The 27288-nt window shown below is 40.9% G+C and overlaps 1 protein-coding gene across 2 annotated transcripts in view; it reads right to left on the bottom strand.

Moving 5' to 3' along the window:
• LOC132984393 (furin-like protease kpc-1) overlaps positions 1–27288 on the bottom strand; it is a 164389-nt gene that overhangs the window by 30971 nt on the left and 106130 nt on the right. For both annotated transcript variants that reach the window (XM_061051218.1, XM_061051219.1), the window contains exon 13: positions 24012–24125. In XM_061051218.1, coding sequence (XP_060907201.1) covers positions 24012–24125 — 114 coding nt within the window. The remainder of the gene's footprint in view (positions 1–24011; positions 24126–27288) is intronic.

Below are 27288 nucleotides of genomic sequence, written 5' to 3' on the forward strand. Positions count from 1 at the left end.
TTTGATTAGGCAACAAAGAATCAGCAGGTGTAAGAAAAACATATTTCACCATGGGGGGACAAATTGATACCTTGACTGCTCATAAAACAGAAACTGTTGGTGACCCAGGCTGCCACCCTGCTCCCTTTAAGTGATTAAATATACCCTCCCCAACCCATACTCCTTATAGCCTGAGCTGTGCACCTATTAAATCCTACAGCTCCCTCAGATCGATCGGGCCTACCCCAGCTCCACGGCCATAAACCCACACAGACATATATCTGATAGAGAAAGCTGCAGGAAACAGGTTTACCCACGATAGAACATGATGGAAATGGCAGATTTTATGTCCCCTGCCATGTCAATGAAACACCACTGCTGAGCTGAGTCGCTTTCTGAGAAGACTCTCTGGCCTTTAAGTCGTCTCATCATCAGTAGCAGGAAACCAAAAGACTGACACACTATTGAATTCAACAAGGGCTAGTTTATTTTGATAGGACAGTGGATGGGCTAGGAAAGATAGCAGGGAATTACATGCAAGAAAGGAGCCACAGGCCAGACTTGAACCCTGGCTGCCGGCTTGGGAGACTATAGCCTCTGTACATGGGGCCTTATAGCTAGGCCATCAGAATTTTCTACATTTTTGGAAAAAGGCAAAAATGGTTAAAAAAAAATGTCTTGGTGAAAGCAATTTTTAAAAAAAAAAAACACATCAAACCATTAGTCAGAAAACACAGTCATCAAATTTTCAACTTGTTCTTCTCCACCTCCTGCGTGGTCGGAGGGAGGTTGAGCCAAGCCAACTACAGAGTGACAGCCGATCTTCTGTCCACGCAGCACGAAGCATGTTAAACCCCGGCCCCCCGCCTCTGCACATATCGAGTCCTAGTTTTGCATTTTCTCCTTCTACTTTCAGTCCTTGATAGTAAATGCCCTTGCAAAGTCTTACACCCTCCTTTTTTTATCCATTAGGATGAAGGCCGCCTCCCCCCCACCTCTCCATGGGGCCTCTTTGTAACTGTCGAGGAACCCTTTTCACTTTTTGTTCTGCGGGCCTTCCCAGGTCCTTTCTCTGTTGATATTCACACCATCTGCCAGCAGCAGTGGAAAGTGCACACAAACCCAACTTGCACTGAGACATCAAGCTCTCCAGGGTCGAGATCGTGGCTCATCTTAGCACATAGCTTTAAAGACAAAGTTTTTAACAACTGGTATGCTGCAACCAAAACACAATTTTGCAGCTTTCCAGGGACCTAGCTACTGCGCTCTCACCCCTTGTTTGCAATGGTACGTCCTGCTAAGTCCCCCCAGTAGAAGTGGCTGTAAAGAATCACTCAAGCCGCACTAAGCAGCTGCCTGTGAGTTAGGTCATTTTCCCAGGAGCCACAGAGTGGGCATTGGCAGGACCTCAAAAAGAGGGGACACCATCTGTTCAGCGCCTGAAAAGGTTGGTGACACCTTCTGTGGTACCAACAACTTCTAATTAAGTGGCGAGGAATGCAGTAGCAGCTCCAGCGCGTGATTGGTGGGCTTGCCTTAGTAATCCCAACAACAACACAGCAGACCCCCGGTCAGTTTTACACTTATACAACACATCTGGCCATGGGCTAATGATAAAATGGCTGAGTTACAATAAACACTTGATGAAGGTGACACAGACACAGCCGACAAACGCTATGTTTACTTCTATTTTCTATGATGTTGTGTCATATTTTTTTGTAGCACTTAATTGAATGTTTATCAGGAGCATGGAAAACCTCATTAGCCCTTTGGTCAATCCCAGCGTGGTTTGTTTCTGTTATATCATGAAGCTCTAATTTCATTAACATGAAGGATTTAAATGAAATAACAAATAGACTTAACATTCTTCTGATTTCATCGCACAGCCAAATCTTCTGCTCAGAAATGTTACTAATTAGGCTTATTAAGTAATTAAGAAGAGGTCTTAATTATATCTGTGCCACTGGGACCCACATGGCTGTAACCATGAAATAATGTGCCGGCTGCTCAGCTTTGTTGGTTGGATGTTACACCATTTCATCAATGTGCGTTTTTATCGAGGAAAAATGTTTTTCAGACTGTATTTGGCAAATATCGTTCTGATTTGAAATTGCATAGAGAGAAAAAACTTAGTGGCATTCAACATTACAGCCTTAAAATGTCAAGTGAATTACCTTTGCAAAGAGTTAAAAGCTTAATGAAATATATTGCAGGGTGGAAAATGAGCGGTTTGGCACAGGCATGGACTTAGTCTCAGGAGAATGGGCACCAAAGTCTCTGCAGCCATCAGTCAAAGTAGCAGCCACCCGTCCGCGTCTCTTACACAAGGAGACTTCTCTGGAAGCCACAATGATCTATACCTCATGACCTCACTCTCAGTGTCTGACATATTTTGATTTGTAGCTCGAGTGTTATTCAAACACAAATTCAAAGGAGGATGAAATTCAGCAGAGAGCTTTTGTTGGACGAACACCAAGGTACAGTCCTTTTAGATGTCTCTGCCCTTGTGGGGAAAAAGAGAGAGAGAGCAGAGGAGAGGGAAGAGAGGATTGGGTAAGTGCTGCGCTACAAGCTTGGCATAAAATTCCCTTACCAGGTCTGGACTACTTTTCTTTCACTCTGGACAAAGCAAACACTGAAGCAGGAGGCTTTGTTTGCCTCTTCAAAGGGAAACGTTTTTTAATGCTATGTCAGTGAATGTGATAAAGCACACAGAAATATCAGGAACAAAAGCTAAAGAATGTTTAATGAAAGGTGTGACATCTGCTACATGATTTCAACATGGGAGCTACAAAGAGTTCAACAGATCCGCTTTCCGCACACAACATTTAAGAACACATAAAACAGTCATGCCTTTAAGTTTGAGGTCACTTTAAGGAGAGAGGAAACTGTTGGAGCTCCTAGAATCAAAGCATCCCGATCTATTTGGAAACAATAGACCAACCAAATATAGTTATAATAGTCTTGTGTTGACAAAATGCAAACAGTAGGCTACTTCCAACATTAAATAAAGACCATATAATGAGAATTAATTGCATACGGACTTAGAAGTGTGATTTTTGTTAATTTAAAGTTTTTGCACGTCCAAGTCCCAGTTCTGAAAACTCAATACAAGATTGATGTTACAAACAACTCACTGTCAGCTAGTCTTTGGTTGTGCCATAGTCTATTTCAGAACAAGAAAAATAAAGCCTAGGAGTATGGCGTTGGGGAACTTTATTTTGAAATATCTTCTGTTTTTCCACCACCCCTTCTCAAAATATCAAAATTGCTACTTGTACATGAATTATGCATTAGGAAGGTTTAGAAGAGCACAGGGTCCCTACAACCCCCCACTCGCCTTGTAGCCCAGCAGGGTGGAGCGGGGTAGTATGTATGTGTGTGTGTGTGTGTTTGAGGGTAGGGGTTTGGGTGGAGGGGTGTACAGGCACCCCTCTGTTCGCCTGCTGCAGCCCCCTGCAGGGAGACACGGCACCCCCTGCAGGAGGTGCAGCGCTCCGCTTCCCCTGTCCCTCAGGGCGAGTCGGTGTATGTCACACACAAACACAATCTCTCTTCATTCAGCCCGGTTTGTCTGCTGACCCATCAATCAAATGTGTATACAAACAAACACACACACACACACACACACACACACACACACACACACACACACACACACACACACACACACACACACACACACACACACACTTAACATTTTGAATCTGTGTGTACAACTGGAGTGTCACAATCTCTCAGGATTAAAAAGCACAAAAATACATTCAGATGGGCCACACTTTACTTGAAAGAATGTTGTGAGACAGGAAGTTAATGATGGATAAGGACAGCCCATGTCTATCTTTATAAAGCCTTGATAACCAATCAGAATTCAAAGCCAGGGGTAAGTGGTACACAATGGTCTACCCAGGACCCCAAAAACACTCTCACTCACACATCCATCCTCAAAGAGTCTCAACTTCCTCCCAAACAGCCAACAATGATACACGTAGTGTATTCTCCTTTTTTTAATGCAATATCACTGAATAGCTCCTCTCACATTAAGTAAGAGTCAGATTGGTAGTCTGTGGATGAGCTGTAATTTCCCTGAACACATACTCACACAGACACACACTTTCTCTCTGTCTTCTAAAATACATGTATATAGACCACAGGCTCGGTTGCAGAGTAATTGGATCTCAATGAAAAAACAGGAGGTCTGGATAATTAATTAATCTATCTGGCTGGAGCAGAGACACAAGGCCAGTTTTACAACACCACCAGGGAGACAGAGGGAGAGAGGAGGGGGGGGGCACACACACACTGCCCTCAGACGATCTATGGCCCTACATGAAATGGAAATGGCTTGCCAGAACGCATTAGGTGTGCATACACTCACATTTCACACACACGCATAGATTCCATATCCAGTAAATCTGTGCACCCTCACAAAAACACACACATGCTCTCTTTTCACACAACCACACACACACATAATACAAATATAAAGACTGCACTACATAATGCACACACACTCTGAACTTCATCTGGATTCATAAAGCTGTCAGAGTTGTGAGGTTATTGATGTTCAGTCGATTTACAGACGGACTGATCTGGACACACTTAAACAAACAAGATTACAGCTGTATTTACAGTTGTAAACATGGGAAAAGAAGAGATAGAATTCTGATAAAACTCTGTCTAAAACACAAGCACTTTATTACTTGAGATGGTGTGTGTGTTTCATAAGCACCGACTGTTACCATTTTGGTGATCATCATTTTTTATGAACAATGACACACATTTTTGATACCAACTAAATTGAGAATGTTCAATATTTCTCTTTTTGACTGCAGCAAGTTTTCTATCCATCAAATCAAAACTATCTGCATTAGTTTACTAGCCCGTGTTTTTAGGGTTAGGAGTCTTTGATTCCTGTAGAGATTATGCAGTATGCAGACCATTGTTCCATTCTTACATATATGTCAACATGTATCATTCACTAAATCAATTCCAATATCAGAGATTCACATCAAAACAAAAAAAAGAACAATTTGTCTCTATGTCCATTCCTCAAGTGTGAAGATTGCATCATAAAGGTTGCTTTTGTTCATTACCTCGAATGTGGAGGGGGGAGCAGAAAGGAGTTTTGTTCCTTAGTTCCAGGAACTTTGGCGACTTGTTGCAACAATCTTCAATCAGAATGTTCATGATGTAAAACCAAATTTGGCAAACTCTTTGGCAAGTTCTTCTGAGGTTTCTTGCTTTAAGTAAAATGTTCCCTGTTTACTATATTCCTTAACTAAAGCCAGCTGTCCATTAAAAATAGCAAAATATATGAGAGGCAAACTCTTCTTTTCCCTATGTTCTTTGATTTCGGCTCCTTTTGGGGTATTGGGTATCTTTTTCTTCATATATTTATTGGTATCGGTACAACTGAACTTAATCCACAGGTTCGCATGTATCACCTAAATGCCTAAGAAATACTGTGATATAAATGAGTTTGAATCAAAAGATATTTTGGAAACTCTAAATATTTCTTCTACTTTAAAGAAACAGAACACGTTATTGTTCATGAGAATAAACTCTGACAGAGGAGTGAGGTGTCAGGTAAGGAGACAGTTTGTCTGTCAGACTAAGGATCTGGAATTTAGGAGTATTTCTTTTTTCTACTGTTCTTCACCACAAGTCTGTGTTAATGGCTGTCAGATCTAACATCATGATGGAAGAATACAATACACACAAACACATACACACATACACAAACACCTCAGCTGAGGAGGGAAATGGCAGGTACATCACGTCTATGGTAATAGAACAGCAGATGGATCTGGCAGGCAAGCACAAACACACACAAAAAAACACACACACACACACACACACACACACACACACACACACACACACACACACACACACACACACACACACACACACACACACACACACACACACACACACACACACACACACACACACAGATACACACTTTTGCATGTGCACACACCTACTTGTTCGTATACATAACAAAAAGCACTAACACAAACACACAAGAACAAGCTGCTTTTACCTTACGGTGATGAAATATTGCGTCTGAAAATAAATACACAGTGGAATCTAAAACAAGATGAGAGTTTGAAATTCTTAAGTCAATGTTTTTAGTGCCGGTCCGGTTCTAAATGGCTCTTCACTCGTGAGGTGGACAGAGGAGTCACAGTATCTGAGTCTGACCTGTCTCTCCAGGGCATCATATGAGCAATGGCATTGCTACTGGCCCTGATAATCTCAGAGATAAATCATCTTTAGTCACTCTCTAACAGCCTGACAGACAGACAGGCCTAAGTACCTGGGAGGGTGGCAAAGGGACACTTTAAAACCTCCAGTGATGAGGAGTACTGCCGTGAAGAAAACAGTTAGCTGCCCTGAGCTCCCTCCTATCCCCCGAGTCTCTGGCTGCCATTTTGGCTGCATCTCAAGGCGCTATTCCGGCTCTATCTCATGTCACCGTTCTGGCTGTCGTTCAATTCTCATGCTGGCTCCTGTTCAGCCTCCATTCTGGCTCAGGTTCAAGCTCCACAGTCACTGTGTTTCGGGGGCTTCATTGTGGCTCTGTTTCAGCAATCACCCCCCCCCCCCCCCTTTCAGTTTCAGCACCCCAGGTAGCTGGCCTCCTGCCCGGCATGCAGATCAGTGGGAGATCCAGGCTCAGGCCTTTTGTTTGGGGTGGCATTTTGCCTTTGTTTTCCCATCTCGCCTGTAATCTAAACACCCAAAACATCTCATGCTTGACAAATCGGCCCTGAGACGGGGGAGCAGCGGAAGACAAACGGCTGGAAGCGGTTCAACCCCAGGCAGGACTGATGGTGTCCGACTGGGCCTGACCTCCCAAAGGTTAAAGACACGTTCACTTACAAAGCAATCAATTACCCAGGCTGTGTGGGCGCTTTTAACCAACCTCCCCTCCTGCCTTCCACACAGCCGGTGTTATTGATGAGGGTCCCAGTGTACAGCACACTCCAACCTGGAGTGTGTATTACATTTCACAATTGAAATAAATCTCAGATTCTTGGTGTTGCTGCCTACCTGCTTTATATTGTTTCTCTCTCTCTCTCTCACTCCCTCTCCTCCTCCCTGCCTACCTCCCTCTCTCCCTCCTCTCTGCAGGTTGTTGTAGCAGGTTTATTCTGGTAGTTGGGCTCGGTGGGCCCCGGCAGGCCCCTCAGCTGTTCCGCTGGGTTTGTAATTACCATTTCATTAAGAATGACAGTTTCGGGGGTTGAAGCACCATTTCATCCGGGTCTCGTGGGGAAGACGCTTGCCAAATTTCCAGTGTGAGTGGCAATTATCTCTCTTCGTGTCTGCGATTCACCATTTTGTACTTAGTGGCTTGACAACAGCTAGAAACATTTTGTTGAAGTAATAATAGGTCTTGGATATTTACACTGTGGCCCACTCAGGCTTAGCTCTGTGAACATGGCTGATATAAGCTATCAGAAGTGATAGAAGCAAACTAGAGGAAACTCTACAGAGACAAGCACTGCACCACTTTGTGTACATACTGTGGATGGTGTGTTATTTCAATATGCTTTTTATAATGCTGCACAAAACTTGGGTAGTGCTGCTGAGCCTTGAGAATTGATCTGAAGTTGATTTTCTTTTATGCATAAGCTCATTCTGGTTCAGAGTAAGTGCTCATGTGGCATATTTCTATTGTGGATTCAGTCATCAAGTGTTTTTTACCTGCACTGTTGTTTCCTGTAATGTATCTCTTTTGACCAATAAGCATCTCAGAGGAGCTGCTTGGCTCAACTGTAAAAGATAAACTGAAGCAGTACAATGTGTGTTTATGCCAAGCATGAAACAGGGAAAACGCAACACTTACTATATAGTACAGAACTGTAGTGAAATATACAACATGTTAATCACTAGCCAAGCAATCAATCAGAATTTAGTCTACCCTTAACCGTGTACTTGAGGAAAATCAACAATAAGTTGCCCTAAGGAATAAAAAGTCAACCACTTCACTTGTAAACATTTATCATGCATGACCTTCATTCTCTTTGAATACCAACACTTTTAAAATGTCCTTCTTTTATTTCTCATAATGTTCAGCATATACACTTGTGCATGTTTAGTGCATGTGCATCATATACTGTAGCATAAGCTGTCAGGATATGGACAGAGAAGTCTTATTACAACACTCACATGTACACTACAGACTTGTTGGCAGTGGTTAGCAGTCTTTCTCTTCATATTTGAAGTGATGCCTTCCTTGCATGGCCACAGTGTTAGAGATGAGCATCATAATCTACAGTGTTTCATGAAAAAATGCTTCTTCTAAACGGTAAATGCACTTTTCTAGTCTTCTGACTACTGAAAATAATTTTTACACCGCATGTCACACCTTCCCATTCACACACTGATGCCAGAGGTTGTTATGTAGTGAGACCATCTGAAGTAACTAATCCCATTCATAAGTGTCTTGCCCAAGGACACATCAGACATGTTGCTGCAGGAGCTGGGGATCGAACCCTTGACCTTCCGGTTGAAAGACGCTGACTCTACCACCTGAGCCACAGTCGTAAGCTTTTAGATTACAAAGTAGCATTTATTTAGAACACTATTCTCTTTGCTAGGGTTTTAGTACCATGCTGTTACTGTAAAATAAATGGATCTCAGATGAGACTACAACTTGACTTCATCAATCAAAGAACACAGGGAACAGAAGATTTTGCCTCTCAAATCTTTTGGTATTTTTACAGCTGACTTTCTTTAGTTAAGGAATATAGTAAACTAAACAGGGAACTTTTGACTTAACGCACTGAAACTATTGCATCTGCCTTTAAAAGCCTTGGTAGTTAACCTAGTGTAGGAGGACATATATAAAACAGAATGAGGAATAGACTTTATCCATCACTTCTTATCGTGCACTCCAGGAGAGGACCAAGTCAGGGCCGACATGGAGAATTGTAATTTTAAGTAACTGATAACTCTCAACATATACTGTATGAGCGTAGTGTTATTGTATTAACATAGACAGGATTTTTACATTTTTGAGTATCTGTGTTCGTGTGTGTAACAATGAGAGAAAGAAAGTGTGTGAGCCTGTTTACTCCTTTCTGTTACGAACAAAAAAAGGCAGGCGTCTGCTGTGTTGAGTTTAAGTGACATGACTCACACAAAGTCTACTGCGAGTGACGGCTGCAGCTCTTTTAATTGCATGTCTGCTCTGAATGATGGTATGCTTTATTCGTACACATTCCACACAATTGCCTTACGCATTGGCAGAGGCCTGGGGAGGCAGTGGAGGCTTTCTGTGGCCATATGGAGAGGGAGGCAGAGCCCAGGCTGAGTGATCGGGAGCTTACCACCTCATCCCTGCACCAGACTGTCTGCTATACTGTAGTAAAGCTGCAGACGGGCGTGTGAAGCAACAATACTAATGAAACACATCACACACACACACAACACACACTCCACACACACACACACATGCATGCACGTGGGATGTGGTTACATTTAATTTTGCTCATGTCTCTTTCAAATAGTCTCAGGTACCTATCAGTGGACTGTCACTTTCACTCAAAATGATACACACGCACATGTACACACAAACCTAATATAGCAAATAACACACTACTACAAACACACATTCACAAGCTGTCTCTAACACACAAGCGCAATCTCATGCATGGTCCCACACTGTATACACTTGAATGTGTTCTCAGTCACAGACACTGTATTCTAACACGTAGAGGACACACAAACACACACTGAGATATCCTCATAAACCCTCTCTGATAAAGACACTCACATGCATGCACACACACACACACACACACACACACACACACACACACACACACACACACACACACACACACACACACACACACACACACACACACACACACACACACACACAGCCAGTCAGCTGTAAAAAAGTGTGTTGACAGTTCTGTCAGATCATGGTAGCACCATCAGGCTCCCTGCTGTCCTGCGAATGGGTCACTTCTGTTTCTCCTTCATCTTTCCTATCACTCAGTCAAATCTCCAGTTTTTCTCTTGAGTCTTCTGGTATAAAAAAAGCTCTAGTGCTACAACATTTTGATGGTGTTTTGACCCCAGACTATTCTCACTTTGGAATCTCCACTGGATTCTGGGGTGAAGTGGTAAAACAAACCAACAACCAGACAAACCAACGTGTCCTTGACAGTATCAAACTGTTCAGCACACATTTTTTTGTGACACACATGGTGCCGCCACGCTAGCAGCACCTTGTGTGTCACACATTGCTGCCATCATGGCTGTAAGTGAAATTTTGCAGCAGGAAGGTACAAAAATAACTGAAATTTATTTAAGGCAAATTATTTTTCTCTGGTCGTATACTATTTCATATTACGGTATATGCTTTTTATAACACATGCTCAATGATTAATAAATGATTGTTCAATGTATCAAAAGCATGAGGTAAACTTTGACCCCATGTTTGTGTAAGCTGAAAAAGCTGCAATGAATTGTTTAGTAATCTATAACTGGCAAGACATCCAGTCTAGACATTAGACTGTATAAATATGGATAATGTGTATCTGTCTCCTGCTGTTGCACAAAATTGAAGCCAAAGTACCCCCACAACTGGCATCGTGATGTATTACGCTTGTATTGGACTTGATCTTATAAAAATGGACTTGAGCTTAAATAGCGCTTTTCTAGTCTTCTGACTACTCAAAGCGCTTTTTACACCGCATGTCACACCTTCACATTCACACACTGATGGTAGAGGTTGGTATGTAGTGAGATCCATTCATACGCCGACGAGGCAGCGGGAGCAATTCGGGTTAAGTGTCTTGACCAAGGACACATCGGACATGTTGCTGCAGGTGCTGGGGATCGAACCCTCGACCTTTCGGTTGACAGAGGACGACACTCTGAACCTTCTGCTAACAAAAGGACACATTACAATTTCTAATAACAAGTTCAAGCTTCCCCCAGGTTGGTACAGTCTCCAGCAGAACAGATGCTTGTTTTTGGTTTCACTCAGACAATCCTGGTAATGGAAAGTTCAACGCGTTGCAGACGCTTTAATCTGATGTTCATCAGAAAGTAAGTACAACACAAGCAAGGGTCTAGAAAGGAGGAAACAACATCAGTAAGTGCAAATGAACAGCTGTGTCCAGACTTGATTGGAGGTGCTGACAGGCAGTGCATAGAGGCAAATCAAAACATCAACAGCTTGAGAGTTCTAATCAGCATCAACAGCATCCTAAATATTGTCAAGGTCATTTTCAAACAATACCACCACCATCATCATCATCAAAATCATCAGCTTCATCATCAGTGTCATTAAGTGCGTAAATGCTGATGAAAGAGCTGGGTCTTTAGCTTTTTCTTAAAGGTGCAAAGGGACTCTGCAGATCGAATGGAGTAGTTTGGTGGTTAGTTCCACCACCAGGGGGCGACAGAGGAGAAGAGTCTTAGAAACTTAGGGCCCTGTTGTGAAGGTTGGATCAGAAACCTTTCTTTGGCAGATCGTAGTTATCGAGTGTACAACTGTATGATAGAGTTTAGGTAAGGAGGAGCTGTTTTTGTTGCTGTTTTGTTAGCGAGTAGCAGAATTTTAAACAAATGCCTCTGCTATTCTTCTAGGAAGAATGGCCAATGCTTATTCTGGTGATTATGAGGATCTTAAGAAAGAAAGAAAGAAAGAAAGAAAGAAAGAGCATTGGGATATTACAATTGCTCTTTTTCTGAGAAATCACTCATTTAAACCAAACTTTAGAAGCGTTAAATCTTGGACATAAATCAGCCCGATAATCACAAACTTTGAAGACAGAAATCATGTTTGAGAAAAGTTTATTTGATGTGTATTTTAATTTCAAAGTTTGCCTCATTTTCCATCTGTTAACATGGAGTCAATGTTTGTGACCTATACTGCAACCAGCCAGCAGGGGGAGCTTTAATTCTGTTGGCTTCAATTCTCAGGAGCTCTAATGTAGTCTTTTCATAAATCAGTCGAGACTGAATTGTTGCATATACTGACATCACCCTCATTCTTACAGCAGCAGAGTTAGCACAGTATGAGCACTGTTACAAGGTTACACAGTTTTGTCATTGTGAGACAGTAAACACTGTATCCAAAGTTTTTGCATTTGAACAATACCATAAAAAAGCTACAAAAACTGAGCCTTTGTAATTCTTTTGCATTGGAAATGGTTTCACATGTGGTAAAATCTCTTATGTTTCTTAATTTCTTATTTCTCTGGTGTGAATGCACATGTCAGTCACACATGTTTAGTTCTTCAAATTGAAAATCATAAATGAAGTTAATATCGAATGAGTGTTTCGCTGTTTATATTTTGATGATTATTACTTGAAACATTTGTACTTTCAGCACAAGTAGGAGCTGTTTGCAGAATGAATGCAGACTTGCTGGTATTGGTTTCACATATAGCAGTTAAATGTCAGATTCAAGAACAGCCAGGAGTACTGTTCATTGATGTGACCCCGGAAATACCTTGGCCCCAACAGGCCCTTATGCATGCAAAGTAAGGAGAGAGAGAGATACAGTATACATGGAGATAGACAGAGAGCCCGCTAATGTATTTAGTAGCCCGGCCTCGTTTAAGGAAAGCACTTAATGACTTTAATTGATCTTTATTAGCTTCAATTAGAGAGGGACACTAGGGGGGGAAACAAGGTTGTGATTCCTGCAGACAGATCAGAGGAGGTGAACAGGATCAGAGGGAAATAGCAGAAAGAGAGAAAGAGAGAGTGAGTGAGAGAGAGAGTGAGCGAGAGAGAGAGAGAGAGAGAGAGTGAGAGAGTGAGAGAGAGAGTGAGAGAGAGCGTGAGAGAGAGATAGAGTGAGAGAGAGAGAGATTGAGAGAGAGATAGAGAGTGAGAGAGAGAGAGAGAGTGAGAGAGAGAGAGATAGAGAGAGAGAGAGCGTGAGAGAGAGATTGAGAGAGAGAGAGAGAGAGCAAGGAGAAAGGAGAGAGAGCTTTAAAGGCAGCTTAATTGTAAGTAAAGTAAAGTAACTGAGATTGTTGAAAGTGGTTCAACATGAACAAAATAATTATTGACCATCCTGGGACATTATGAATCTTTGCTTACAGCTTGACAGGTAGATAAAATATTGAGGACAAATCAACACGGACTGCACTAAAGCCATAGTGGTCAGTTTTAAAGAATGATGAGAGCATACCTTAATCGATACCAAAGAAAATTAAACCTGTAATGGCAACTACTGTAGCTACAATGCATTTCAGGTGGGTGGTCTTGATGTGCATAGTTGGTGTACTGATCTATAATTGCTCAAAACAAAAGACTGAATGCTTAGTAAGCTCTTGCTGTTGTAAACACAGCTCAGAATGAAAACAATAATTAAACTTTTCACCAAATCTGTGATTCCTGGAGTTTCTCCTGGAAACGTTTGACTGAAAACCAAGCAGCAACCTCTGGTGCTGAAAATGAAGCAAATGAAAAAAATTGCAGCTCCTCAAGTGTCCACTTGAGGATGGCTTATGAGGCCCCATTAACACACTTGAAAAGTTGAATATTATAGCAGAATGAAACATGTTTACTGCCTGGTACGAAACTATTTTGGTCTGAATGGCTTATTTCTTTATGTGTACATACTGTGTGATATTTTTTCCCAACTCATCATTTTGATTATAAAAAGGCAATGTGTTATTCATAAATTAGCACAATTTAGGGCGTTTTAGACGATTGATCAAAGGTTAGGTGGAGATAGCATTTCCAAAATGGCAGCCCCAATCACTTCACCCCTTTTTTCAGTTACCACAGAGTGACTTCACTGAGACTACGTCCATGTTTTATACAGTCAATGCTAACAACACTGAAAAATAATCCATGTCATAATGTGATTTCCAGCCAGGCAACAAGGACAGATGACCTATTTGCAAAACATTCATACAGCTTGTTTTTGTGTATATATTATCAAAAGTAGATACAAAAAGGTACTGTAAAAATTTGTACAACATACTTTTTCCATGATTCAGTACTTCACATGCATACTTTAAATAACAGAGATCGATTATCTGAAAATAATGCAAACAAGTCTGTTCCACAAACAAAAAGGAGAATGAAGCAGATACAGGCTAGCCATTAGGTGAAATAAGATCTATATCTGTATCCCAACCGTAATCCTGCAGTCCCCTCATCCAGCCCACCATCCATCCCTTCCTCTTCCCAGTGCTCTGTTTGTGTTTCTAGGGGGAGCTGGCTGACCCCTGACCTCAGGCTAATGAGAGCGATAACGAGGATTAAAAGGGGGTGACTGGAAGGTGTCTGAGAGTGGGGTTTAAACAATTACACTGTGCTGCCAACATGCCTTTCTTCATGACTCAGGAAATTACAGTCCCCCCCCCCCCCACCCCATATTCTTTCAGTCAGCACACAAAAGAAAGGGCTTATGGAAAATAATAAATTATCTCGGGGCCACGTTAACTTGGATGTAAATCGCTGGGCAATTATGTTTTAATAGCCCTTTAAGAGAATGAGTAATTGGGTTGACACTACTGGGGTTGATCATACTCACCCGCCTCTCTTTGTGCCCACTGGAAGTGAGCTGTGGGCCTGTGTGTAGGTCAGCCTACAGGAGGACTGTATCATAGTTTTCAGTTTAAAACCACTGCAAGAAAAGTGGATGACCGCAATATATCTGTTCCAGAGAAGATTTTATTTGGGTAAAACTAGTATTTTCTCTTCCCCATGTATAGTTACTTTTCAATATTAATAGTTGGTGTGTAATGTAAAGATATAATCTAACACTTAATCTGCTGTAAATGTTAAAAGTTGTTGATACACTTTAAAGCAAATGTGTTTGATGAGAAAACTGATTTAGGATTAACCTAAATCAGGCTCTTACATCCCACTTGAAATATTTGTTGGCTACCAGCCGGTCCTGTTTGCACAAGTGACGATCTATATATAACATCTAACATCTAACTAACATATATTTCATTATCTTGTATTCCTCCTCAAACACTGCAAATTACAACAGGCTAAGTTAAATTAAAACAGATATCAACATCGTATTTGTGATGTAAAAAACATGCGTAGTCGTTTCTGTGTGTCATGTTAAAAATACATGACGACAGTTTCCATTGCTCCATTGCTAACACACACACACACACACACACACACACACACACACACACACACACACACACACACACACACTTACATAGACACAAAAACACACAGAGGTGAGCAGAACCATGGCTAGCTCCCTGTGACCTCTGACCCTGACGGCTGACCTGTGGATTATCAGCACGTGTCTTGATTTGGCCACCATGGGGGGATTGTGGAAGCAGGATCGAGAAGGGAAGAGAACACGACGGGCCAAACCTGGTGAGTCGAAAAAAACCTCTAAATGAGAGTAGAACAACACAAACAGCAGGGGAAGAATGAAGGAGTGAAGGAGAAAGATAGATGAGAGGAAAAAGAAGACAGGAAGAAAAGGAGGAAATAGTAATAGAGATCTGAGGCTAGACTGAGTGTGACACATAGAAGGAAATAATCAAACTCCTCGGCAGGATGTCAGACCTTACTGCAGTGAACAAGCAAATGGTGGGATAAACCTATATTTATCTCCTCTTACTTTCATCTCAGGAGGAAGACAAACAGGGTAAGAAATTGATCAGATGAGCATCTGTTAGGCTTGGCAACAGTCACAAGTCTACAGAGACAGTCTTTAATCCCCATTTTTCAATCTTTTCTCCATTACTGTCAACATTGTACAGGCACTTAAAGCACTGCTCCACAGTAAAGAAAAAAAAAGGGGAGTTGTATATGCAGATGAGGGCTGTTCTTCACCCTGTTAGTGTTCCATTTAAGATGGAGGTTCTCTAATTCTGCAGCCACAGTAAGTGGTTGACACAGACTATTTGTGCAATGAGTTTCTGTAGGAGAAATGGATTTAAATAAGTTGTTTTCCACGATACCTCTTTTTATTTAACATTTCAAGGGGTATATCAAACAGCCACACGATCCTTAGTGTTTGCCCTTTACATACATCGAGGACAACCACATAGCTTTGAAGACCAATAGTAAGTCACATGTTTCTGCACTGTTGGCGAGATTGTAGGATGATAAGAATGGAAATGTAGTTGGTGAATCAGGTCATATGATCTTAGGAAGCCCAGCCTCTAGTGGCTGCCACTGAGTTCTTTCAAACAAGACAGAAGTAGGGCTGCCACCATCAATTTTTCAACAATGAAACTGTTCCAATAATTCTCTCATTTAATCCATTGATCATTAATTGTCTTTAATTGTCACACAGTAGTAAAATAAATACCCCATCACAAGAAACAGAGCCCATATTCAAATGTCTACATTTCTATGTTATGTCTAAAAACCATCTAAAACCTTTTAGTATTCAGCTAAGAAGACAAACAATGAGCACATTTGTTTTGCTGGAAACGTATATTTGACTGAATACTCAACAACTGGTATTTGCTCTTCACTCAAAACAGGTTAAATGTGAGCTTGCAATACCTATAAATATCAGAACTTCAAGTATTTGTCGAAACTGTTATTTTTCTCAGGCATTAACTGTTAAATGCATTCAGTTATACAAGTTAAATAAACACATGTACAGTGTGGTGTGGTAAATGCAAAAAAAATAATAATGGGGGGATGATAAAACACTATTATCCTGGAGAGAAGGAGGAAAAAACTATCTAAAAAATGGCTGGTTAATATTTAAGGAGACATAATGCCATCAGAGTTATAGTCAGAGCGTGGACAGAGAAGATGGACAGAGTGTAGAGTGTAGGCCTTTGACTTCTTACAAGGAGAGATTCAAAACAAAAACAACAAACTTCTATAGAGGATCCCACAGACAGGACCATACAGTTAGTCTGATCATTTCCAGTTTCTTTATAAGTGTCTTTGTGTATCCTCATTCTCTACCTCCCATCTTCATTCAGGCTCTTTATTCCCTCCTGAGCGGCTCCGTCACCCATGTCGCTGGGGGACAAGGAGAACGTGGCGTTTTCCCTGGATCAAAAATTTACGAGCAATTAAAAGTCGGCCGACGCCCGACATCCATCAGCCCTGTGTGCTGCTGCCAGGCTGGGTGAGGGGGACTCGCAGTAAACCACAGGCTATATACTTTTATATCTGTTTTCCCTCCAAAGAGGGAAGGTTATGACAAAATGATGTTTTACTGTCCGCGGTTTCTCGCCTGATGTAGACATCTTTCACAGAGCAGGCTTGTTGGAGGTCAGAGTCCCTGGGAAGGAGGATGGGATTGAGAAATATGTCTGTGTGTAAAAATGTGTGTGGAGTTTATGTTGGGTGATTTTTTTTAACTAGTGACAGAAGCCTTTAACACAATAGGAATAACAAAGTATCTACTTCTCTGGTCCATCAGTTACGGAGTGACCTAATTACACTGTTGTTTATTACTGCAGAGCTCTGATTTATTTCCCGATGCTGACGTCATTTCAACACCGACTCTTCCGTTTCAATAAAGTAAAAGACACTTTTTTTTGTATTCAAGCACAAACCCATGCACTCGTGCACAATGATCCATTGCAACACAACTAATACAGAAGAAAGCACACAAACCCTCATACATCAACTCAGTCACTCTTTCTCTTTTTCTGGCTCCTCGCGACAGGCCCAGACTCATTTGCATCCTTAATTGTGTTGTAATGTACTTTTAATTTGAAAATGGAGGCAATTAATTATTTTGATATGGAACAAAATGCCGCAAATGTAAACACACTAATGGTTCCTCATGAACAGAGAATCATTTTTCAAAAGAGGAATTGAATCTTATCTAATTTTTTAATGCCGTACTATTTCTTTTTTGTAAGATATCACTTTTGCACTTGCACATTCTCCTTGATATTCACTTTGTCTTTGCAGAGAGGGCAGCCTTTCTTTGATCTGCTCTGTTGCCGCTGTTATTTTCTATCTAAATCTCCCACAGGTTAATTATTGTAGTCTGTTTCACCTATGTTATCAGAAGAGATTAAATGAAATGAAACCTGTTTGGACATTCTGCTACTGCTCCATACGTCATCCCTGCGGAGCACGCTGCTAACATCAGACTCTCCACTTTCTATTTCTGGGTCAGAGAGGCTTCAAGTGGAGATGTGAATCGCAGATTAATTTTTTCCCCTTCGTCTACCGTGATCAATAGGTGTCATTGTTCAAAGGATAGCAGAGAGGGGAGAAATGAGGGAGATCCATTTGTACAGGGGCAAGAAAAAAAAGGAATGCTTTCACTCCCTCAACCTGATAAACTACCCAGAGAGAAGAACAGGATGGATGCATGTTTCCTCTTTTCACCCATTTTCCATCACCCCCCCCCCCCCCCCCCCCCCCCCTTATCCTTTCTAACTCTCCTCTCACAGACACACAAATTTCTGTCTTCTTATATCTCTATACCCCCCACCAAACCACCACCCTTCACCCCTATCTTTTTCAATCCCCCCCCACACACACACTTCTGAATCCCCTGAGGGTGCTGGGAGCTCACTGACATCACAGCCGGCTTGGCAACAGCCTATAAATTATGAGTGACAAGTCTTTGGACCAATAAAAGCACCACCATATTTCATGCACAGTAAATCTGATTGCAGATTGCTGTGGCGTGTGGCGGGTGACATGTTTATTGTTGTCATGGCTGTGGAAGCTGAAGGGGGGGGATGAGGGGAGGAAGGGTAGCTCCCCAACATCAGAGTTTCTAAAGCTCCCAGTCTATATGGAGGTCAAACAGATGGGAACTCAGGGATGCGGAGAACCCTCTTTACCCACCAAACAACCCCCCCACCCCCAACCAATTCTTAAACATACACACACACACACACACACACACACACACACACACACACACACACACACACACACACACACACACACACACACACACATAAACATAGAGACAAACACGTCAGTGCCAGCCATCTAAGAGGCATCTATTTTTCCTCCAGCTTTTACAAAGCCAGGCGAGTTCTTTCTCTGAAAACATCTGTCCTCAATCTGCACATACTCTAAGTGAAACTTTAAAAAGGGTTGAATTCAAAATCTTTTGAGGATTTCTCTTAGAGTGAGACTATGTAACTTTTGTAAAATGTATCAAACTGTGTCTTTTTTTTTAAACAAATGAATTAAGGGTAAGTATAAGCAATTTGTTGCCTATGAACTTGTACCTTGTTTTTTTTTGCTGCTTTTTTTTTGCCATATTAGGTTTCCTTTTTTGAAGAAAGCAAAACACACCAACAGAACGAACAACATACTTCAGCCAAAATGTCCTGGACTGAGGAGTGTGTGTGCTGTCTTGATGCAGAGAAATCCATGACAGCTTTATCTCAATAGCTGCCCTATAGGCCCGAGATAACAGTGCCAAAAAGAGCTTTCACACTTGCAGAAAACTCCTGAAAAAACTCCTGATACTTTATTTGCTGAAAGGGGCTTTATATGTGAACACAAACAGCTGGATTTTTCGCACGGATTTCACTGGGAGCTGCTCCTGATGTGAGAACGCAGAAATGTTGTTTTTCCAGTTGCAAGTTATAGGGGACATGATGTGACAATGATGTATAAAAGCAACATTATGTAAAAATGTAGTTTGGTGGGCATTGGTGCTCACATGATGTCTCTGAGTGCAGCTGTAGAACATGCATAGTACATGTATTAACATTCCCAGCTCAGCCATATGACTTGGAGCCTATTGTTTTGTCAAGCTAACCCAGATGTGTAAAAGCCTTTCCATTGTTTACTCTAGTCCGGCTTCTTGCTCAGTCACTCTCCTTTTTCTCCTTTTAGATTTATCTGTCACTGTCTTAATCCATCTGTTTGCCTCAGCCAATGTATCAAACAGTCCTGAGACATGCTAACTTGTTCCTTTTTCACTGAAGGCTGGTGTGTGAGCGACATGCCGGAGAGCGGCGGCCTGCTGCCAAAGGTAGGTAGTGCTGACAGCAGGCAACTGGAGCACTCTTTGGAAATGTTCTCCCTGTTAAAGTTGTTCTACTATTGGATCAACTTTCAAACGACTATTCTTAGGTGGAAGAGTTACATATTATTGCTTTAAATGGCTGCTGTACAGCAAAGAAATGACCTTTGCTCACCTAAATTATGACTCCTTTGATCATCATCAAAATGTATTTTTGCAAGGTATTAATGGTTTAGAAATAACTATGTGTTATGTATAATGTTTTCCCTTTGTTTTCTTTTGGTGAAATTTGATTATGTATTTCCTGGTTATTACTGCTGATGCAATCGTTCCTCAATAAAAATAAAACAAAGAATTAAGGTTGAAAATCCCTCTCTTAGGAATAACAATTATTTTATTTTTACTAGCAGACATCAATTCAATCAATCAATCAATCAATTTTTATTTGTATAGCGTCAACTCATAACAAGTGTTATCTGGAGACACTTTACAAAAAGCAGGTAAAAGACCTTACTTATTGTTATGTTACAAAAGAGCAGGTAAAAGACCTTACTCATTGTTATGTTACAAAAAGCAAGTAAAATACCTTACTTATTGTTATGTTACAAAAGAGCAGGTAAAAGACATTACTTATTGTTATGTTACAAAAAGCAGGTAAAAGACATTACTTATTGTTATGTTACAAAAAGCAGGTAAAAGACATTACTTATTGTTATGTTACAAAAAGCAAGTAAAATACCTTACTTATTGTTATGTTACAAAAAGCAGGTAAAAGACCTTACTTATTGTTATGTTACAAAAGAGCAGGTAAAAGACATTACTTATTGTTATGTTACAAAAAGCAGGTAAAAGACATTACTTATTGTTATGTTACAAAAAGCAAGTAAAATACCTTACTTATTGTTATGTTACAAAAAGCAGGTAAAAGACCTTACTTATTGTTATGTTACAAAAAGCAGGTAAAAGACCTTACTTATTGTTATGTTACAAAAAGCAGGTAAAATACCTTACTCATTGTTATGTTACAAAGACCTGGCCTATCCATCATGAGCACTTTAGCAAAGCAGCAAAAGACATGAAGAACAGACTCACATAATTATATAACAGCAGGATCCAAATTGAAAGGCTTTTCCCCTCACACATCGCCAACATCCTATAACAGCATACAACATCGTCTTCAATTTCTCTCATTACTGATATCATATCTGATCTTTAATGTATTGTAACAACCTAGTCTGTGGTAAGTGACCCTGTGCATTGCATTGTCTAGTCCATCCGTCCTCATCCCTGCAATAAACCATTCTTCATAATTAGCCAGCAGTATGATCTGGGCATTACAAGTCCTCTGCCACAGCCCCTAAATGGACAGATTTCAACCGATGCCTGCTGGTGTGATCGGCATCATTATATTTTAATTAATCCATTCTTCTCACAGCAACACAGTAATTACAATCTATTTTACGACACGGCATGCTGCGAAAGAGAGGATGGAGGAGAGAAATAGAAAGGCACTAAGAGGAAATAACAGCAAGAAGAGGGAAAAGAAGGGGAGAGGAGGGACGTTCAAGAAAATGAGGAGGAAAAAAAGGTAAGGAGAGAGAGGAGACAAAGAGCAAAAAAAAAATACATCACAAATGCTTTGACTGATTACCAATATGTCATTGCCTGGCTGACATTGTAAAAGCATTGTAAAAGCATTTATATTATGTCTGGAGGAGCTCAGAGCTTTCTCTCTCTCTTTCTCTCTCTCTCTCTATCTCTCCCTCTCTCTCTTCTAGATTCCACTTCATACAGTCAAAAGGAGAGGCTCCATTTCCTCCATCCTCCGTCTATATAAATCAGAGCAGGTACGGACACTCAGACACGCTGTGGGTGTGATAATAACATTAGAGGATTACAATGGCACTCCTCCCTGGACAAGATCACCTGTCTCACCTGTCATAAAACAGCTGCTTTTTGCGGTTTAAGCGCTTTACATGAGGAGAGTGCGTAGGTGTGTGTGAGTGTTCAGGGGGAAACACAGTGTAGTGAACAAGTTGAGGCTTACACTGCCAATGTTATCCATGAAAAGTTTTGCACTTGAGCAGTGTCTAATAAGTAACACCGATCTCTTCAGTTTAAATACCTAAATGTGTTACCTGCAGCTGCAGGCCTGACCTCTCTTCAGACTCAATGTGATATTTTAAACAAGCAGCAGAACTCTGCTGTGTGACAGTGACTTGACCAAGAAATGTGGTCAAGAAACCGCCAGGGCACTTAAAGTGGTTTATACAAGTACCTGAAATTATCACAGCTAGAGATCATATAGAGATAATTATAGTAATCTTACATCCCATAACCACAACCACAGTCTCTACTCTGTAGACGGTTAATACAATTTTACACAATCAAAACTTCCAACATTGACAAATATCTTCAGGGGGTCTGTGACATATGGATCACTGTACAGTGTATTCACAACATGCACCATACAACAACAGTGTACCATGAACATTTCTATAGAATTATCATTATCCCCTGATATGACGGATCACCTAATATATTTTATATTTTTCAATAATAGGTTATTTAAGTTTGTTACAGTACAAGCCCAATTTTGAATGTCACCTTCTATACTGGTGAGAATACAGTTCACCAAAATATTAACTTTTACAACAACAAAAAAATTCACCTCTCCAAAATATGTCTGGAAATTAAGACACAACTCCAAAAGGGGAAATTGATGGATTATGTTTTTTTATGAGGAATATAGGTTCACCTAATAACAGTCTAAATAAAAGTACACAATGCATTTATCAGGTTTGTATATGATAGCACATAGCGAGACGATAATGTAACGTATAAGTGAAATATGTCACTTGACTGTTAATGTGTTTTTAACAACCTCGTGGCCAAACAATAACTGAGAAGACTCAGAAACAACAAATTAAGAGAAGATTACAACAAACCATCACACCAAAGATTAATTAAAAACACACATTAGAAGATTGCTAATACACCTGCCCCAAAGTTTGACTGTTTGAGATATATTCTTAATTTCTTACGTAAAGGTGTTAGACAGGAAGAATGCTTTGATATGGTGAAACAATACAACGAGGGTGAAACACAAAGACTACATCTTTTCTTTTAGAAGTAACACTCTCAAGTATTTGATTATGAAAATGATGACATCAGGATGCTACAGCTCCTGGCTGAGTTATGGCTCGCTGCAGATAAATACCCAAAATACCATGAATTATTTTGTTTCTCTGTGTGCAATGCAGTGCTAAACAGCTGCTAGCTTAAGCCCATAGATCAACTGTACAGGCACGAGGGGACATCAATCCCACAGAGAAAAAATAAGAACAACTATAGGGCTTTCACAGATTTGCCTGAGGAGCTGTATGTATGAAAGCAAAAAGACAAATTTTTTGTTCTGAGTTTCTCCTGCCAGACCCCTAGTATTTTTTCCGCTGCAAGTCCGAGTGAGCTGCTGTGAGAACTCACCAGGATATTCTCCAGAGAATTCACCTCGAGCCAATAGTGACGTTTATATACTGTGACTGCTGCACGGTGCATAGAATGTATGCATGCGACCACTTCTCTTTTCTTGATGGTGTGATTCTGTTGAACTACACATAGCATTGATATAAAGGCAAACATTCTAATTATAGCATCGTATAGCGGACTCTGTTGCTTTGTCCTGCTGAAACGATCCAAATATTTTCTTGAGTACATATGTGAAAATGGTTTTAGAGACATTAAATGATAAGACATGGCACAAAGCACCAAAGTATAGTATTTGCACCCCCCCCCCCCCCCCCCCCCCCTCCTGTCTGATAGGGATAGCCTCCCGCTTTGAGGTGCATATGTGAACAGCCAGGTCATTAGAATATCTAGAGCAGTCCTCCTGAAATGATCTAGATATTTTCAGGAGTGCATATGTTAAATGAGCTCTAGATTCTAGACTTGATGCTAGCTAATAAGGATGCAGTAACAAATAATTAAGGATGTCGAGTGAGGCGGTTACCATAGCGAGTCAATTTTATGTATAGTGATTGGTTAATACACCATTGACAACATGATGATACCATATGTTTGTTGTTAAAACCATGTGTGAGTGGATGCTTCACAATACCTATGATGAACATGGTATCCTTCTGCGTTGATGTTCCACCCAGGCTCTTTGGGGTCGGGGATCTTTGCTGTCTTGGCGATCAAATGCTGAACATCCCTCCACGTCAGCGTAGGACTGGGGCAAGAGACATGAAACAGAATTTCATCAAACGCATCCTTCCTTCGGCCGTGTTCTACACAGACTGAAACCACAGAGGAAGCACTTCAACTCTGCGTGATACTCTGAAGAAAAACCTGCAGGGAGCAAAATATGAGCTCTAGCCCTGTGTAGAACGAGGCTGGAGGACTGTTTTATTAGGACTTAAGGCACATCTTATCAGGCATGCATGTTATGCTTCTACTACATTTATGCTAAAGTTTATGGACACATAAACGGCTGTGATGAGACACTGCCGTACCTTTTACAGCAGGTCCTCCAGACATGAAAGCACCTGTTTAAGTCAAACTACGATTTTAATAACGGTGTCAGTAAAAAAAATGTGAATTTAAGAAAGAACATTTGAGACTTTAACAAAAGAGCCTAGAGAGTCGAATGTAGAAAAAGTCTTCTTTTTAATCCCAGGCAGGGGAATTCTAATAGAGCGGACTCAAGTGTCATGTCAAGCAATATACTAATGGAATCCAATTAAGACCTTTAAACTGCACAGAGAGCTGGAGGATATTAGCTCAGTTTTCTATAACAAAAGACCAAAGGGTCGTCAACGAGGGCTTTTTCAGGATATAAAAAGCATAAAAGAAATTGGGTTTTCCTGCTTTATCCACTCATTATTGTTCCCTGAGAAAATGAGTTGAATTGAGTAGAAGAAAACCCGCTTGGCCACCCATTCTGAAAAGCCTTTTCTCTTTCTGAGAAAAAAAAATGGATCCACTGTTGGCTTAAGAATTTCACATGAACAGTCATTTCTCCATTTCAGGAACAGAATGAAGGTAATTCCAGGTGTGCACCGCTGTTTGACTCCATTTTCCCTTTATTATTGACATGACTACAACACATGCATGTCAATTCTGCCACGTCAAGACATAGTTTCATAGTCTTGTACTGATGTGAAGACATGCCCTTAAAATCACACAGGTTTATCACTGTTCTGTTGAGTGTTTGAGTGAGACATCTCAGGAAACATCAGGCTCAGATATCAACAGAAGTATTCCATCCACATATTGGAGAAAAAAAATAAAGCAGTACAAAAGCAGGGAGAGAAGCTTTCATTAGCAGCATAAAACAAAAACCTCAGCAAGCAGCGAGAGGAGGCGGCTAAAACAACATGATAGGAATAATACCAGTAACACTAATAATAGACGGATAGAATGAAACAAAACACAACGCACAAACAATTATTTTAAGCTTTGATTTCAAAGGGATTGGAGTGTGTGTGCGTGTGTGTGGGGGGGGGGGGGGAATAGGCTTTGTACTTTTGAACTGTTGCTGCTCACTGCATGTGTCTGTGTGTATGAGTGTGTGTTCTGTATCATATATTAGCGGCAGCAGCGTGATTCTGTTGTGTGTGCACCCCCACCTCCATCATCAGCACCACCACCACCATCAGCCCTCTGGTGGAATCAGAGAAACCCCCGCGGCCCCGGCTGGTTTGCATAAAGCAAACAAAATTAAATTTGCTTTGCTAAATCAAAGCATGTATGGTATTCCAAGCCGCTCTCTCTGGGACAAATTACTTCAAACGGCCTCCTTTGTATCATAACAGAATAAAAAAAAAAAAATCAGCCCAATCAGCGGCTCTCCAAAACCCTCGACTCGGGAATTAATTATTGAACCGAGGGCTTTTCTCCCTCCTAGCAGTCCGCGACACAGATCTATTTATTTTGGAAAAGTCGTTTTGCTCTTAAAAACACACTGTTGGCTGAAAACCCAGTTAACTGCTATCTCTCTCTCTCTCTCTTAATGTTTTCAGTCCTGTTTTCTGCACAGACCCTGAAGGGGGCATGTGAATAGGTTTAGGCTACGTAATTAATTTGAAAACCCCATGACCAGCATCCACCATAGTGCTGGTAAAACAGAAGTATTGCTTATGCTATAATGGACTTAAGATGAACTGAGCTGTTAACTTGTAAGGGTTTTTTTTACACAGATGTGTCATTGTTTTTTCTCTGCACTCATGCTAGACTATGTGTTTGTCCTCCTGTTTGTTTTGGTTTGGCACAGAACATTGTTTATTGAGTGTGGGATGCAACTCAATTAGAAAAAGATCAGCAAAGACCGAAGGATCCTAGAATGTAATTTTAAGTGTATGATGTATTTTAACCATTAAACGCAGGGTTGGTAATTTTCTCCAGATACACTTTTTAAGATTTTGGTTGATTGTCTTTTGTTCCAGACAGAAATGTATAATTCATGTGCTCTGAAAAGGAACAAAGAAAATCTGTCATCTGTAGCAGTTGGAAGCATATAAAAACTTCAACCAATGTCTGCCACGAGGTACCAATCTGATGAACCAATCAGACGCCTCCCTGTCTCCCTGCTCGTTCTCGAAATCTACAATAGATTTCAAAGCCAAAGACACACAATCTTCATCTCTGAACATAAGAAACAATACCTTACAGTTAAAGGTTATTCACTTTGAGGCATCTGTGGCTTAGTGGTAGAGTCTGTCATCATTAAAGTGGAGGTCAGGGGTTCAAACCCCAGCTCCTGTAGACACATGTCTGATGTGTCCTTGGGAAAGACACTTTAACCCAAAGTTGTTCCGGCTGCTTCATCGGCAGCGCATGAATGCAAATGACTGTTCATATGGATGGACACTTTACTTCCTCTGCCATCAGTGTGTGAACACATGTGAATGTGTAGGTGTGACCTGCGGTGTTAAGGCGGTCTGAGTAGTCAAGAGACTAGAAAAGGGCTCTACAAGCTCAAGTCCATTTATCATTTACTCCTTTTGTAGAGCAACTTCACTTTTTTAAAGACCATGTTTTTTGGGAGTTTTGCCTTTATTTGATTGGACAGATGAAGAGAGACAGGAAGTGTTGGGAGGAGAGAGTGCGGGATGACATGCAGTAAAGGGCTGAGGTCAGATTCTAACCCACCGCTGCTGCAATGAGGACTACCGCCTCTGTACATTGGGCGCACATCAAAACTGCTAGGCTATCAGGTTCCCCTATGAGATCCTTTTTTGGCTTGTAACAGTTACAACACATGTATTCAATTTCTTGTAGCAGATTAAGTTTTAGCGTCGGGGTATTGTGCATGCTGGCTTACGTTCACATGTTCAAGACTTACTTAACGACTTGATTAAAGCAGAATCATTAGTAACTATCAATTAGTTAAT

The sequence above is a fragment of the Labrus mixtus genome, chromosome 11 (genome assembly GCF_963584025.1).
Source record: "Labrus mixtus chromosome 11, fLabMix1.1, whole genome shotgun sequence".
In the NCBI taxonomy this organism is placed as follows: Eukaryota; Metazoa; Chordata; class Actinopteri; order Labriformes; family Labridae; genus Labrus; species Labrus mixtus.